At 34.7% G+C, this 17870-nt stretch overlaps 1 protein-coding gene and 1 non-coding gene across 5 annotated transcripts; both read right to left on the bottom strand.

Moving 5' to 3' along the window:
• Positions 1–2647: 2647 nt before the first annotated feature.
• Positions 2648–6861, bottom strand: LOC121258085 (uracil-DNA glycosylase, mitochondrial). Of its 4 annotated transcripts, none has more exons than XM_041159438.1 (6): positions 6457–6857; positions 5962–6359; positions 5609–5639; positions 4745–4880; positions 3996–4079; positions 2648–3068 (listed from the first exon to the last, which is right to left on the bottom strand). In XM_041159438.1, exons 1-6 carry the CDS (start codon positions 6731–6733, stop codon positions 3002–3004), a joined length of 993 nt encoding a protein of 330 aa, XP_041015372.1. In that variant the 5' UTR covers positions 6734–6857; the 3' UTR covers positions 2648–3001. The 4 variants fall into 4 exon arrangements, with proteins under 4 accessions (XP_041015372.1, XP_041015373.1, XP_041015375.1 ...); XM_041159439.1 differs by having other exon boundaries at positions 5962–6356; positions 6457–6856; XM_041159441.1 differs by lacking the exons at positions 2648–3068; positions 3996–4079 and adding an exon at positions 4328–4534 and having other exon boundaries at positions 6457–6861.
• A 4397-nt stretch (positions 6862–11258) lies between these two features.
• On the bottom strand, positions 11259–11366 carry LOC121258924. Its single transcript, XR_005939475.1, has one exon. It is a non-coding gene; the product is annotated as a small nucleolar RNA R71 (small nucleolar RNA).
• Between the last annotated feature and the right edge of the window lie 6504 nt (positions 11367–17870).

Consider the following 17870-nt stretch of genomic DNA (forward strand, 5'->3'; position numbering starts at 1 on the left):
TGATAATTAAAATTTATATATATTTGTAATATATTTAATATACTATAGTCAAATATATTATATATTAGACTATATAATATATATATATATATATTTGTAATACATTTAATATACCATAGTCTAATAGTATTAATATTAGCCTATTAGTATAGTTATATATTAGTATTAGTTATAAACTTTTAGTGATTTAGTATAGCTATATTAGTATAAGTATAACTATAGTCTATATTAGACTATTATTATTAGTTAAATAGTTATAGACTTATATATTAGTATAGCTAAATAATATATTAGACTATATAATAGTATTAATATTAGACTATTAGTATAGTTATATATTCGTATTAGTTATAAACTATCTATTAGTATTAGTTATAAACTTTTAGTATTAATCATAACTTATAAGTATGACTATAGTCTATATAGTCTATATTAGACTATTAGTATTAGTTAAATAGTTATAGACTTGTATATTAGTATAGCTAAATGATATATTAGACTATATAATAGTATTAATATTAGACTATTGGTATAGTTATAAGTTATATATTAGTATTAGTTATAAACTATATATTTAATATTAGTATTAGTTATAAACTTTTTGTAAAAACTTGTAGTATTAATTATAAGTATAACTATAGTCATTAGTCTATATTAGACTATTAGTATTAATTATAAACTTATATATTAGTATTAACATTTTATGTAATAATTTATAAATTATAATAAGAAATTATTTTATATATGAATATATGTAATTATATATATTATATATAAAATTTCTCATAAAAATTTATAATTATACATAATATATAAAACTTATATATATTAATATATATATAATATTTTGTATAAAACTTATATATACTATAATACAAATATCATTTTTTATATATTTTTTTTGTTAACCAGTCCGGTCCGGTCCGGAAAATTCTAAAACCGAAACTGGACCGGTTCCGGCCAATTTTCACATTTTAAGAACCGGTCCGGACCGATTTTCCGGTTTGAATTTACACCCCTACATATCTCAGTCTTCTTAAACGGTTTGAAGTTTAGTAGCCAATTCATAGTTTTCATGCTATTTTGTCTTATGGTCTGTCCTATTTTTTCATGCTAATTCATAAGTTGTCTTCTTGAATTCATGGTGGAAGAGTGAAACTTGGCAGCCAAGAAGTGTTGGGCGCCACTTGGTTCGGTCAAGGCACCCTTTTGATTCACTAGGTGTTGAAATCTCAAGGTAAAAGTGAGGTGCAAGTTTCCTACACTTATTCTTCAAGTTGGGCTGGGCTTTGGATTGAGCTTTTCAAATTGGGCCATTGTCCATTTAGTTGGGCCTAGTCTTTGGGCTTCATATTGGGCCTTGGCCCATTCAGATTTGGGCCTAGTTGGTGAGCTTCTTATTGGGCCCATTCTATGGCTCTTTTCACAAAAGAATGCTCTTTAAGAGTTGTTTAACTAAAAGATTATGAAGGTCACTTATCCCATCTTATGGCTCTAGATGTTTCATATATTAAGTTCCTTAACATGGTCAGACTCCATTATCCTTATGGTCTCTTGGCATGATTTGGCCGGGTGTTACAAGAAAACCCTCAAGGAAGCCTACGTAAGAGTATATAGAATTGCAAAATCACAAGAAGGCTCAATTGCAAAACTTTTAGACCTATCTAGTGGATTCCCTCCAATAGAACTTCACCTTCTTCAGAGCTGCACAAGATTGAGAGATAGATGCATTCATTGGATTCCCCAATGGAACATTATTGAGAGAGGTAGACAAGATTGTTTGGAGTAATTCGAAGAAAGGGAAGTTAACACTTAGCTCATTCTACAAAGTCTCAGGCTGTGTTTAAATGTTGAATTGAGTTGAGTTGAATTGAGATAATAAAATATTATTAGAATATTATTTTTTAATGTTATTATTATTTTAGAATTTGAAAAAGTTGAATTATTTATTATATTTTGTATTGGAATTTAAAAAAGTTGTAATGATGAGTTGAGAAGAACTTAGTTACCAAACGAAGCCTCACTATGCACAATACAAACTCATTCCTATGAGTATTTGGAGTAAGACACCCCTAAAAGCAACTTTGTTTGTATGGATAGTTTACTTAAGAAAGATCCTCATCATAGATAACCCTAAAGAAACTCCATAAAATCACAAGGGATTGGTGTTGCATGCACAATAAAAATAGGGAGACCATGGATCATTTACTTTTTTGTGGGTTGCTGCAACCCTATGATATGATTTATTTGCTAGAACAGGTCTAGGTTGTGTGATGCTGAAAAGGATAGTTTAGTTCTAGCAAGTTGGAGAGGATACGGTAGCTTGCAAATTTCAGCAACATGAAAGATGATCCCCACTTGTCTACAGTAGTGTCTTTGGTGGGAGGAATCTAAGAAACTTCGAAAATTTTGAGTTGAGGGGTCAATAGAAAAGCTTATAACTTCCTTTTTTAACATCTTATTCCATTAATCGGTTGAAATATTTCAATAATCTGAACATTCATGACTTCTTTGTTCATCTCTAGACAATCATGAATATGCATGAATTTTGTATATGTCATGTGTACTTGGACTACGACTATTTGTATCAATAAAACCTGTTTAATCAAAATAATAATAATATAAATAACAATGGCTAGTGCACTACTTAACAATTACGCTTTATATCAAAACGAAATATACCAGTATTTGTTGTTAAATTACAAGCTTAAAAAGCCTAGACTTGTGCTCAAAATCTGAAAGGAAAATGAAGGAAAACTTCGTTTCATTATAAGTGAATCAGCGGGCTTGTACATCAGCATTGAAGAGTAAATACAATCTAGAAACAGGCAAGGACTTGTGGTCATGTATGTGCTGTTTTCAGTGGAGCTACTGGAAGGGCCCTGGTCTTGAGGAAAATGGATTTACATGACAGAAGAACCACAATTGTCTTACTAGTGCATCTCAAAAGGGATTTCAGTGAACACACAAAAGACTTTCCGATATAAGCTGCCCATCCAAGTCAAAGTTGCCAATCTATAGAGGTAACACCCATTTGCTCCAAAAGCTTGTTTGTGCGAGAAAAATGCCTGTCCACATCATGAGAAATTAACTTACTATATGATATGTAAGTTTCTGGCACATGCAACTGATTTATACCCTCCAGATAATTAGAAAACTGTATCACAAGACATATTATCCTGTTTAAAAGTAAGCTTGATGTACCTAAATTCAAAGTCCAAGTCGTCACTAATATGAAATTTTGTATCTTTAAACTTGCATAAAATGTAATTATAGGAAACGAATACCAAAAAGTAAGCTTGGTGTGGCTCATAGAGTATCATGCTCACCAAAATGTGAAATTCTATCTTAAAACTTGCATAAAACGTATTGTAGAAAAACAAATACAAAAAATACGCTTGGTGTGGCTATTACGGAGTCATGCTCACCAAAAGTCTGAACTTTCATATTATTCAACTTGAATAAAGATTAACCATACAAAAAAATACGGAAAGGAAAAGAACATACCAAAAGATTAACTAATACGGGATCAATACACTTTGCATCTTAAACTATCACGAGTTTTACATTTTGGACCCAAAACTACAAAAAAATTACACATTGTAACCTCCAACTACCAAAACCTGACACTATTCACTTTCCATTAAGATCTGATTGTCAAGATCGTGCAATGTCAATTTTTTTCATTCCTTTAAATAGTCATAATTGAATTAGGATACAAAGTGTAAATTCTGATAGTTTGAGGGTGCGATGTATCAGATTTAATAGTTTGGAGTGCAGAGTGCAAAATTCCTTATAGTTTTAGGGTGCAAAGTGTACTTTCTCCAAGAATTATGCCAGCACAGAGTTCTTATCATATTGGAATGTAGAGGAAACAGAAACTAACTGGTATAGTCTGTAGGATGCACCACAACTCATTGATACTTTGAGTGAAGGTAACAAGTAGTAATAGCTACAACCAATAACATTCTCGTATAGCATTAAATTAAACTTACCTGCATCCAAAAAAGCCTCTGTTTGCTGACAAACCAGAAGGGTGTGCTGCTTTGAGAATGTGATGCTTAGTCTCATCAATCAACCTAGGCAACATCTTTTAATTAGATGCACAGCAAACAAAATCAAACACCCCCCGCCCGCCACCTCCCGGGGCAGCCCCTGCAATTCCCAATTTGTTATGTGCAAGGAAATTGAAGCCTAAAAAGACAGAACAGCAAGTTCTTCTGACCTCATTTATCAAGAGAATGAAATCAAAGTTTCTCTTGGGTGATTTAATAATAAAGAAATAATTCACCTTTTTAGTTTGAAAATACTATATTATTCCAGCAGAGTGAGCTCACACAAGTTGCAGATAACGCCAAGCAGTTGGGTTGAGTAGCACTAAAGCATGGAATTGAATGCCTCAACAAGGCTCAAAACCAAATCCTACTACTCCTCATTTTGGTCTCCATCCGAAGGATTAATAACAAGAATTGGCTTGTGCACATAGACCAGTAGATTACACAAGCCAAGGGTTGCAACGGGTGTCAAGATTTCTCTGCCGATGTACGTTTTAGGCAAAATAATTGAAGGGAAGAGCCAAATGAATAATTTACTGAGCATTCACTTTTGTATGCAAGCCCAGGGCAGGGAGCTTGTGTATGTGTGAAGTGTGAGTAACAATAGAGAGAACAGCAGTTTTGTTTTTGTATGCCTTTCTCAGAAAATTATATTCTACACAACACTAAGTTCCCCCAAATTGTAGTACCTGGATTTCTCTTGAGCAGAGTTCCCCCAAAGGAGAAAAATGACTCCTTTCTTCTTTTGTGAAATTGTAGTAATAACGGCATCAGTAAATTGCTCCCATCCTTTCTTTGCATGAGAATTAGCCTGGTGTTTCCTAACTGAATACAAAAATCAAAGTCAAAAATAAGAAATAAATAAAAACAAAAAATCAGGCAGCAGTATATATGTCATTGGAGATTGGGTCTCCCTACCAGGTGCTTTCTACCTATGGCTTCAGGGTAACCCTGTTCAAGTGGAAGCTCCATTTCATATTCTTTTAAGCCAGTTCGAGTTAGCTATTGTTACCAAGAAGACTGTTAAGTTTAGCTATTACACGTCCACTTCATGTGGATTATGACATAGTTGAATTGTGAGATATACTTATTATATATGAAATTTTGTAACGATTAGAGTTTACATGAAAATTTTAAGTTGCCAACAACAATGGAAGGGTAAACCTGAATTATCTTTAATATCATCAAAACCGTCAAGGTTCAGAGCATGATACTCAACTGATCTATCCCAGCCCCTAAATGAAAATTCCTGGCTTCACCTTTGCTTAAATAGGTCAATATACAAGGTAAAATGACTCGAATTGAATTTTTTTATGATAACTGCTTTTCTGAATATACACTTGTCATAAGCTCTAGACAGAAAAGGCAACAGAAAGATAGGAATCATTGCCTCAATTGTGCTCCCAGACTGTCATACAATTTAACATCACAACCATGTTGGCGGGGAAAACTAGCAGATCTTTTTTTCTTTTGATAAGTACGAAACCTAGCAGATCTAACAATTAGATGTCAATAAAGCTCGTTAGAGGTTCTGATAAAATGTGAAACCTTACCCGTGAGAACGGCATTGAGCAATAGAACACCCTAGAACACAATTAAAATATATATCAGTTAATGAATTTTTTGAAAAGATACTACTATATCCTAAAATCATGCATGTAATTCCAAAATTGCGAAATGTTTTTGCACAGAAATAGTATGCTGTTCCTCATAATGAATGGGAGGAAAGCCGAAAGAAACTGCATAAACGTCTTGCATTTTAAGAAGATGCCGAATGCGCTGAGCAAACAAATTCCTCTGCTCCCTTCCCATAGAAAACAATTTAATTTTATGAGAATTAGGCTGCTTTGTTTCAATGAAACCCAAAATCCAAGCTCTCTGCTGTTAAGAAGATTGCAGTCAATACCTGCACAGCCCATTTCTGTAGATTCCCATGCGACGGGACCGAACAGCCGAGGTCCTGCTGCAGTTCCTTAAAAATATTGAGTAAGCTGGAAGGAAGCTTCGTCCCTTCGGGGACAGAGAAGGAAAGGCCCATGGCTTGACCGGGTCCATGATAAGGATCCTGTCCAAGAACAACAGCCTTTACAGTATCGAAAGGGGTAGAGTTGAGAGCATTAAAGATCAAATGGCGAGGCGGGTATATGGGCACACGGATGCCAGAGCACATATCGGTTTCCAGAAACCTGCAGAGGTTCAGGAAATAGGGCTTCTGAAGTTCCCCCCGAAGAGCTTCCAACCACGTCTCCTCCACCAACAGTTCCGCCAATTTCACATAATCCCCATCACCGTCACCTTCACCTGCTGCAAATCCACATTAACCCCATCTCATTTTTTTCTTTTCGGTTTGTAGTAAAGGGGAAGAAGAAGAAGACGAAGGAGGAGGAGAAGTAGCGTGTACCTTTGGCCTTGTAGACTTTCTGGGAACAGATTTTGAGATTGAACTTCGCTTTGGCTAGCAGTCTGTTGAATTCCATGCGGGCATTTTGGTGGGCATTGATTAGGGTGGTATCATCTTCGGAGCTGTGGTGGAGGCGAGACTCGGACTCGGAATGGCAATGCGCAGTGACTGATTTATAGACTGCTGAATCAGGTGATGAGGATGAAAGTTTGATGCGCTTAGCAGCTGCTGCTGGTTTGAAGAAATCCATTAGGGTTCTGGACGAACCCGAAGCCATTATTTCCTTTGTTTTTTTCCCGATTCTGATTTGAACCTTTCACCAAATTGGGAAAAACAAAGCGAAATATATGCACGCCCATGGAGTACTCATGGCGATGTTCCCTATATCAAAAAGTTTTGGGAGGGAAATGTGGAAATAGCTGAATTTGTCATGGAGGGAAAACTCCGAATAAAAACTGTTTATAAAATCTCTGCTCCGTATTGATAAAGAGGGAGTAGACAATTTCTTGGCACGTAGACAGACGAAAATGTCCTTCAAAATGTGGCATTATCAATGTCATAAATTGTATTTGTAGCAGCATACCTTGCACATTTCTCCTTTGCAGTCTCAGGATTCGTTTGTTTAAAACATATCATCTTATCTCATCTTATTATTATAAATTTTTTAATTTTTAATATAAAATAAAATAAACAATTCAATTTTTTTGAATCTAAAAAAAAAATTAATATTAAAAAATATATTCTAACAATACTTTATTCAATTTTTTAATTTTAATCTCAACTCAACTCATTTCATCTCATCTGTAAAAACAAACCAGGCCTCAGTCTTATCAACTCTTCTACACCCTTGCCCCATGGTTGTACCATTTTCTGGTAGTTATGAATAGGTGTTGTCATCCATTTCTTAGCTACAAGTTTAGACTAGTACAAGTTTGCCGCCTGAATAGCACTGCACGGTGTTATCACTAGTTGCAAAAATAATTTTATTTTTATTTTTTTATTCACATTTTTTTAATGTATTTAAATATTTTTAAAAAGTAAAAAAAATACATTAATATATTTTAAATCATTTTCTTCATCATTCGGTAAAAAAAAATCACTGAGCGGTCAAATCGAGCAGTATGTTTGGGGCGGCCTAGTAGACTTTCTCTATTTAAATTTACTGCTATATGTGTCTCCCAAGCTTCAGCTTCGGCTTGCTACATGCTTAAAAAATCTTTCTAACCAAACCCACTATCCCTCCTTGAATGTGTCACAGGATTCACCAATTTTCTCTCCTTTTTTTTTTTTTTAATTGTCTTCGGTCGATCTTTTACCTTATCCTTGTCAATCTCCATGTTAATTTTTGCAACCAAATCCTTCACTGCATCATCATATGCTTTGATAGCAAAAGTTCTATTAACTCTTCTGGAGGAGATAAAATTTCTCAGACCTAAATAACCAATTTTGGCCCATCAAAGGACCTCCACTAGAAGACAAATAGAGGAGAAAAGAAAAACAAAGAGGGAGGGGACAAAGACTGAGGAAGGAAAGAGTGTTAGGAAGAAAAATAGAGATGAGACATAAATGAGAGAAGATGAGATGTAAAGTAGACAAGGGACAAAGAATAAAGCAAAGGGACCAGACCACTTCTAGGGGGCGGACTTCGACTTCAAGGGCTTTAGCTCCTTCAACCTCTCGGTAAGGGGACTTGCAAGGAGATCTCCACTGGACAGAAAAGAAAAGAGACCATGAGAGAATGTAAACAAGCATATTATAGTAAAATATCCCTTCCCCAAAACCTCCATAGACGTAGACCTTAAGCCAAACTACGTAAATTTATGTGTCATTATCTCTTTATATTCTCTACATTTATTTACTATTCACCACCATGTATATATGCACTGATGTTGTACAACCACACTGGACTACCGCCGGGGGCTCTAGACTATACCGATAGAGGACCGAACGACCTCACTAGACCGAGAATAGATCTTTATCTCCTTTCGGCTTGTTGTGCTATTTTTAGGCATTAACAGTTCATGTCATCTGTGAGATCCCGAGTTACTTTTTACATCGGAAGCGAGAGAATGACAATTTTCCAACACGTTAAATGATCACCGAAGGAGCAGATAAAAATTTTCCCATATAAGTATTCTTAACGCTTCAAACTTTTATTTTTATGAACATTTTGCAAAAAATGGCGAGCGGACCTTTCCTCATTTGGGCAATGCCACTTGAACTACAAATACTCAGTGCACTTTGAGTGTGCTATCTAAAAAGGACGGGATACACCCACTGCGCATGAATGGCACAACATCTTAGGATTATTGAAGTGCATAGTGCACGTGAAGCACACACACTGTGCATGGTAGGGACCGCTGCCCCTCATGAGTAGCCCCACTGTTAGGGACCGCTATGGTTGACAAATAGGCAGGACCAACGGGGGTCACCCCGCCTGATCCATGCCATGCGAGACACACGAACTAGCAGGATCCATCCCACCAACCACAAGTGAGGCCCAGGATAGCCATCGAATGGAGTCGCTGGCGATTTTTGTCTCCAGTGGAGCCTTTCCCTCCCCAAAGCAACGACGGTCACCGAGGCCCTTCATCCAAGCCAAGCGCCATGCGAGGAAAGTACGAGCTGGTGAGATCCATATCGCCAACCATGAGGAAAGCTTGGGATAGCCATTGACGGCCAACATTGAGGTCGTCCGCAGTTTCTGTCTCTAGTGGAACCTTGATTAGTGTACGAAAGTTCACTTTACATACCCTATTATTGGACTAGAATGTTAAAATGTGAATATAAATCATAAGAATTAATTTGTATTCTTGAGCTTAGGTTCTATTTATTTTGAGATATACCTAAGCACATTTTATTATGTTTAATTTTAGGGTCCATAAAAGTCTAAAGCCCATTGAAAGAAAGATGCAAATGTATTATGTTTATTCTCTCCTACTGTACGCCTCCATCAACTTAAGGGTTTAGGATTCATATTTCATTAATTTGAAGAATGAACTTAAACTACTACTCAAATGATGCACGTTTCAAATTCAAAAGGGACTTGAATGGGTGCCAAAATGTAAGGGTCCAAGATTTTCTGAACATATTTGATCTTCATCTGAAATTTAAAAGGAAAAAAATCACTTGGCAGTTGGTTAATTTGGCTCAGTCAAGAAGAGGATAGTTATCGGCAGAGAGAAGATAAGATTTGGTTGATATGGGAAATTTAAGAGATTTGCCTGATCTGTGAAATTTAAGGGATTTGGTTGATTTGCGAAACTTAAAGGATTTTACTAATCTACAAAATTCAAAGGAATTCTTGAATTGGGATAATTCCCAATTGTTTCAAAGAGCAGGACTTTCCAACGCGTGGAAAACTTTTCAAAGATAGTGATATTTAAGAGGGGGTTGGTGGGAGGACAACAGTACGGTACAATTTGGGAAGAATAAAAGAATACTATTTTTTTATGCTCTCATTGAAAACAAAAGCTTCGATAAAGCCTAGGGCAGAAATGAATTGGTAAAAATGCTTTGATTATGTTTCAATTCACGAATTAAATTTTATTGTTTAAGATTTTAGTATGATTCTCTATTTGATTTGGATACAATAAGTTTGAGATAATTATATTAAATATTGCTATGGTTTGATTTTGTTGAGCTATAGATTATGAATATATGATTGTGATTTAAACAGGTTTTTCATGCCATTGATGTGATATTTTGATACACTATTGTTTGTCACTAACATAGTGTCTTCTTTAGATCTAGTATTCCTTTTTATACATGAAAATTATGGTTTGTAAAGGATGAATATATTCTAGAATTAGATTTGAGAAATTAGATGAATATATTGTCATAACTTCCAATTAGGAATTTGTTGCTATAATTCCTAATCGTGCCTATAATTTGGATTGGGAAAATTAAAGTATTGGATCCGGTTGATGGAAACCCAAAACTTTACTTGCATTCTTATCTATGTCCTAATCTTATTTTAATTATGTGGTTTAGGTAGATTTCAAAATATTTTTCAAATTTCTATCATTTTGTCATTGATCTTTTCCTTTAAATTTGCATTCTTGTAGTGTTTCTTTCGACTCCCTGTGGATCGACACCTTGAACTATAATATAACTCCACATAGTAGTTTGGGCGTAATCAAATTTTAGTGTCGTTGCCAGAGAGGAGTTAGGTGCAAGAATCGATACAAGGCATAATTTACTTTAGCAACTTGTAAATGCGGTAACTTTGTTCCCTCTTTTAGCTTGCTTCATTATTTTCTTTTTCTTTTTCTTTTTGTAGTATTTTTCTTTTTCTTTTTAGTTTTTTTACCTTGCATGCACAGATATAGCGATGGGTAGGTTTGCTCGTAGGCCTGTGCTAGAGTTAGAATCAATTTTTTTAATCTTTTATTTGACAATCCATCTAGTCCCAAAAAAATGAGTGAACATGAAGATCAACCCACCAAAAACTCTTCAAGATTATCTTCACCCTACACATGCACCCACACCATTATGCATCATGTTTCTAGCCAACACTCGCCAACTTGATTTTAAACCAGGGATGATACGGTTACTTCCCACCTTTTTATGGTTTAGAGAATAAATATTCTTATGTGCATATTAGAGAGTTTGAGGAAGTAGTTATGACTTTCCATAATCATAATGCTATAGATGATGATGTGAGACTTAAGTTCTTTCCTTTCTCTTTGAAGGATAAAGCAAAAGAGTTGGTTGTACTCATTAAGACCACGATCAACAGGATCATGGAATGAGATGACACAAGCCTTCTTTAACAAATATTTTTTCCAACATAAGACCAGTGCTTTGAAGAGGCAGATATCCACATTTGCACAAAAGGATAGTGAGACTTTGTATCAAGCTTGGGAGATGTATAAGGAGTTCTTGAGTATATGTCCTCATCATGGGTATAAGAACTGGTGCTTAGTTAGTTATTTCTATGAGGGACTTACACCTAGAGAGCACCAATTCATAGAGATGATGTGTACTAGTGAGTTTTTGTAGAAAAATCCAGATGAGGCCATAGAATATATTAATGAGCTTGCTGAAAACCTCACACTTAGACCAGACCTAGTGCTATTGAGAGTACACAGAGGTCACGATCTACTGGAAATCCAAATGGTGGCGAAATTTACCAACTTAGGAAAGATGATAACCTAAAAGCTAAAGTGGAGATGCTTACTAGGGAGTTAGAGGTGTTAAAAACTAAGGACTTAAAGCCAACACACATGGCTACTCGTGGAGAGTCCTTCGGACCATGTTTTGTGTGTGGTGGAGTAGATCACCTAGCTCAAGAGTGCCCCACATTTGCTAAATGAGAAAAATGTATGAGGAATAATGTAATACCCTACGTATATACAAGAAGCCTTTTACACATTTTTCCAATACCTACAATCCAGGGTGGCGTAATAACCCCAATTTTAGTTGAAAATATGAAAGTCAGGAATCTGCACAGCCACCTAGAGCTTACCTTATGCCTCCATATCAGCCCACACCTTCTAGGAGCCCTTTAGAGGACACCTTATATGCCTTTATTAAGGCTCAAGGTAAAACAAACTAGAAATTTGAGTCAATGATCACCTAAGTGGTAGAAGAGAACAAAGAGATGAGGAACCATGTTCCTAAGTTGACTACTGCTTTGACCATAAGTGAGCGTGAGAAGTTTCCATCCCAAGCTCAACCCAATCCTAGTGGGCAGCATATGGTAGGAGTGTGCATTCGGATCCGGATCCGGATATCCGGCCATAACTGGATCCGGATCTGAATTTTAAAAACCGGGCAGTTATCCGTCTGGATTAATACGGATTTAATCTGGGCGGATAACCAGATTAAATCTAGATATAATCCGGTTTTTTAATTTTTTTTAAAGACAAACTTTTAAAACAAATTTATAGTAGGTTTTTAAAAAAAAATCTGATACCATGCTTAGATTGTCCATATTTTTTTTAAAAGTAATTTAAACACTTTCTAAATTTAATTTATAAAGAAAATAAATTAAATAACAAAATAAATAAAAATACAAAATAAATAATATTGTTGTTACATCACAATGCAAAACATAAATAACATAAATTTTCAAAGAACAAAATAAATAATAATACATCACAACTAATTAAACTAATACATAATAATGCAAAATAAATAACATTGTTCAATATTTTCTGGACCATTCTGGTCAATTCTAGATTATGCATTAGTCTTCACATCTTGAATCTGGAATTGGGGAGAAAAATTGATTTCTTTCACCTTGATTTGGTGATGACCATTTTGGAAAATTTTATGCTGGACTGAGTCTCCATAAGCTGTCAACAACATCCATTACAACAGAAAAATGAAGACTATAGTGATTAGAAACAAGTCAAAAAGAACAAGAGAAGAAAACTTGAAACAAAACCTCACAAAGACACTACAATAATTACTGTCTTACAACTTTAGTTCTTAGGTTTATATCAGCAGACAAACGCAACCAGGCAAAAAAGATGACTGATTCTTCTACAGTTATTTGAGGAGATAATCAACAAAGATAATAGAAAATTTTGCTGAAATATGAAGGTTTCTTTCTATTCCCCTAGTGGCAACAAGTCAAACAGTCTTTTTTATGTAAATTAAAAAAACAAAAGTCAAACAGAGTCTTTTCCAACAACAAGAGGCAAAAGGACATATAGATTCCCCTCATCCACTGATTGAAAAGCATACCAAATAAAACGTGAAAATGCAGGGTTTATTCCTTACCTACTTCAACTCTAGTTTCTATTTGGAATAATTGGATACCAAAAATGAAAAGGTTTCTCAAAGCACTCTGCACCTGCAGAAGAACCTAATTGAATGTTTTCTCAAATTTAATTAGTTGCTACTTGAGACAAGGTCACCCAGAACATTGTCACTCTGCTGATACATGCAAGGAAATGATAACATGACTAGCACATGTAAAGATATATTTCAAGACCTAGGCAAAAAACAAACATTTAAGTTTTAACCTAGGGCATCAAGTTCCTTTGACAAAGGAATTACCTCAATAGAAAATCCGAGTCACCAAACTTCTGACACAACATTGTATAGGGAAATTGAAGATTTAATCTCAATCCAAGTCACACATTTAAACTAAAACGTAAAAATGTATTAGTCTTCACATCTTGAATCTGGAATTAGGGGGAAATTTTCTACTGGACTGTCTCTCCAAAAGTTGCCAACAACATCAATTACAACAGAAAAATAAAAACTATAATGATTGGAAATAATAAGTCAAAAAGAACAAGAGAATAAAACTTGAAACAAAAGAATAATGTCTTACAACTTTAGTTCTTGGGTCTATATCACCAAGAAAAAGTCTCCTCTTTCTTCTAGTATACTCTCAAATTCATGTTCCATGATTGGCTCATACTACAAATATTAAATGCACAAATCAGTTTCATATATGTGAAAATTCTTAAGCACAATATCAATTCCGATGAATTATTACAAAAATAAAGGGAACCTTAAGAATAGGGTTAAGTTGAAGTCGAAGTTACTTAAGTTGTTGAAGTTGAAGGAAGAGGGTTACCTTAAGTAGAAAAAAATGTAGAGGTTAAGTTAAATGGACAAATTAATAATAAAAAATCAAACTTAACAAATAAAAGTGTTTACCTTCGATGTCAACATGTTCTACATGCTCCTCCACTTCCCAAGAACTAAGTGGTTCACAAGTCAACCAATTTTGTGTGCAAATTAGTGCTTGGACAGTTTTCGGTGCTAATGAGCTTCGGTATGGGTCTATTACACATCCACCGGTGCTGAATGCGAACTCGAATGTGACGGTGGAAATAGGGATGCCCAATACATCACGTGCAATCTCCGCAAGGATGAGATATCTAAATGAGTTCTTCTTCCACCAATCCAAAATATCAGACTCGGGTACTTTTGGTTCAATCACATCCGAAAAATACCTATCCATGTCCGAGCTAAGTACTGAACTATTTTGTTTCTCAAGATATTGCTCTAGAGCTGTATCAAAATCTCCACAGTCCAAGTCATCACTAATAATACTTGAGGAACTTCTATGGGCCATATTTGATCTTCCACTACCTAGCCCATGAAACTTGTGGTATTACTGAATCAAACAATTCATGAGCAATCTTACGTTGGCCTCAATTCTATCTCCACATTCATCCTCTTTGCACATTTTTAACCAATATGACAAGGCTGTAATCTTATATCGAGAGTCAAGGACAAAACTATATAAACAATCATGTTCATCCTATCCGTTTTCCCCCAATATTTATCAAACTTAAGTTTCATAGTAGAAGCCATTCTTATCAACATATCATCCTCACTTTGACCCATGTTGTTCAAAGTGTTCTCAATTGTACAAATTTGTTGAAATAACATATTAGAGGTCACATACAATGAGCCATAGATTTTCAAAGTGGCATCATAAAAAACTTTTATAAACTTAATAGAAATACTAGCCATTTGCCAATCTTCAAACGGAGGCGCCAAAAGCTGTGACTCCTTCATTCCCATTAGTACAAAAGCTCTTTCGTATTTTTTTAGCAGTGCTAAGCATTAGGTATGTTAACTTCCATCTTGTAGGAACATTTAGACACAATTTTTCCACACATAATATTCAGCTCATTTGTACACATTTTAAACATATCAAGCCTTGCCGATGAGGATCTTACAAATCTTATTGCTTCTCTAATCTTATTTACAACATCATGAATAATTTTTAAACTATCACGTACAATGAGGTTTAAAATATGTGCAGCACATCGCACATGTATGAACTCGCCTCCCAAAATTGTGAACTCATTATCTCTTATGTTCCTCCTCACATAATCAATAGCATCATCATTAGATGAGGCATTAACCATGGTGATCGTACAAAGGCGGTTAATCTCCCAATCCACTAAGCAAGACTTTAACATCCAAGCAATGGTCTCACCTCTATGATTAGGAATCTTGAAAAACATTATAATTTTCTTGTGTTATACCCAACTTTGATCAATATAATGGCATGTAACACAAATATAATTCTTGTTTTGCACCGATGTCTGTATATCGGTGGTCAAACAAACTCTTTGATTGCTCAACAATGCCTTCAAGTTTTACTTCTCCTCCTTATAGAAACTAATACACTCTTTTTGAAAGGTGGTTCGGGATGTCAAGGTGTGTCTAGGTTCTAAATAACCCAAAAGTTTAACAAATGTCGGATGCTCTATAACCTTGAATGGAAATTCACATTAGATAAACAAATTGGAAATCACCGCTTTTAATTTTTCACGATCATATTGCCCTAACACTTGAGGACTAGATCCTTTACCATCCATCCTAACTCCAGTGTGTGATGGTGACTTATCCTTCCCAAGATTTTTATTCTCTCTAATGGTAGAGTTCAGACAAGCATATCCTAGATGGTCTGACATTGATGAAGTACCATTTTTATAATAGCATCCATAAATTTTAAAGCAATAATTGCATTGAGCTTTAGGTGCAATGGGATCAACAGGTTCAATCCTTGTAAAATGATCCCATACATGAGATTGATTCGTAGCCTTCTTGACCCTTTTTGACTTTGGGGGAGAGAAGGTGTGGGGTTTCGGGTATTCATAGAGGAAGGTACTAAAGGACTAGTGTTTTCCTCCATGTCCAATGAAATAGGTGCTAATCTACCAATACAATCACTAAAACTACATTTCATCTGTTTTAAACATAAGAAAAAAAAATATATATATATATATAATAAAAATCAAACCAATAGCTAACGTGATAGCCAAAAAAATTATTGTGCATGGAAGATATTCTGCTTGCAACATAAAAATAAAAAAAACCAAAAAATAAAAAATAAAAAAACAAAAAAGGTAACTTAAACTTTGGGTTAGGGTGTGAAGCTCCAAATCAGTTTTGGCAAAATAAAGTGGGAAAAGAGTGATAAAAGGGCTTTAATGGTTGCAAGCAGTGCTTGAAATTTAATAGTCTGCACCATGCCATTCCATAGCTATGTGACTGAAATCAGTGAGAGAGCAGTTTAACCAATATCTTTAGCTAGCTGGATGATGTTCACAATGCCCGTTATATACACTGATCATAACGCGTTCAATTCTTTGAGATAATCATTTATCAATCAAGATAATTATGGTAATTTCTTCTAGAGATAATGTCCCAAAAGAAAATATTTAATATCTAATATAGTAATTTTTTTACAACACTGTATATCAAGTAGTATGCACATAGATACAATCATTATTAAACAGATGGCCTCTTGATCCAAATCAAGAAGAAAATACCATTCCATAAATACTTCTCTTTTAGACGTTGCTATTTTTCTTATTTTCAAAGAAATCTAAGTGAATAATTAGGACCGGATATGTGATTGGGTTAGGTTATAGGTCCATTAAGAAAAGTCAATCTTCTTTGAAGTTGGTCTTAATTAATCATGTGCCTACTGATTCGGCCACTTTTGCGATAGAATAAGCTATGGCTAATTAGACTGGGGACAAGTAGGTACTAGTAGTACTCATGAAGTCTTAGCTAGCTCGATCTAGATTCAAAGCAAGAAATACAATTTTATTCATACTCCTACATGCAATTACAATGAAACATTCATCAAAACCTAGATATGGTCCCCTCCCATTCTCATCGATCGATATATATATATATATATATATATATATATATACATATGTGCACAAGCTATATATACACATGTGCACAAGCTAGTAGTACTAAAACATTCCTTACGTTATACTCCGTCCTAAAACTGGTTGGATGGGTTTTTTTTACATCAATTCTTCTTTCAAGGAAAAGGTTCTCCAAGCTCGAAAACATCATCATGATCACCTATATATAATTAAGTCACATTTTGGCCCTTGTCTTCATGTGGGACTGGTGATCATCATTGCTTTCTTGTGCAACTAGCACCTGCAATTGTGCGGATTAAAAGCAGTACTGGAATCATCTAATTTGTTTCAAAATTTTTTTTTCTTCTCACCAAGTACTTATTGTATCTTTAATTTCCTATATATATATATATATATTTATAATTTCCCTCGTTTTCTAAGTGGAGACTGAAATTTAGACAATGATAAAAATACATGAAATTTAGACAAATACAGTGACAAATCGTGAAAAACAAGTATACTTCAATTTTTTCCTGTGAAATATTGATATATTTTATTTTTATACCAACCCTCCATTGGACCACCACAATCCTCAACCACCTGATAAGGGCACTACAAGTACAAAGAGTTCCTTTTAACAAACATGGGAAAAGATAAAGTGGGCCATTCAAAGTCTACATCAAAAGCAGACGGAAATAAAAGACATAATGCCATAAACCCACTGTAATGGCAAGAAAACTAAATCCCATGTGAAAAACAGAGCAAAGGAAAAATAATATAAACCAAACAAACCGAGAATTACATAAAACAGTGATTAAA

This window comes from Juglans microcarpa x Juglans regia, chromosome 3S (assembly GCF_004785595.1).
Source record: "Juglans microcarpa x Juglans regia isolate MS1-56 chromosome 3S, Jm3101_v1.0, whole genome shotgun sequence".
NCBI classification, from domain to species: domain Eukaryota; kingdom Viridiplantae; phylum Streptophyta; class Magnoliopsida; order Fagales; family Juglandaceae; genus Juglans; species Juglans microcarpa x Juglans regia.

Excerpts from the sequence above, each read along its gene's own strand:
- LOC121258085 (XM_041159438.1), bottom strand. The coding sequence starts at position 6,733 with ATGGCTTCGGGTTCGTCCAGAACCCTAATGGATTTCTTCAAACCAGCA. Across the intron at positions 6,360-6,456 it reads GAAAGTCTACAAGGCCAAAG|CAGGTGAAGGTGACGGTGAT; the intron begins GTACACGCTACT and ends GTGGATTTGCAG. Across the intron at positions 4,881-5,608 it reads GCTCAATGCCGTTCTCACGG|TTAGGAAACACCAGGCTAAT; the intron begins GTAAGGTTTCAC and ends TTTTGTATTCAG.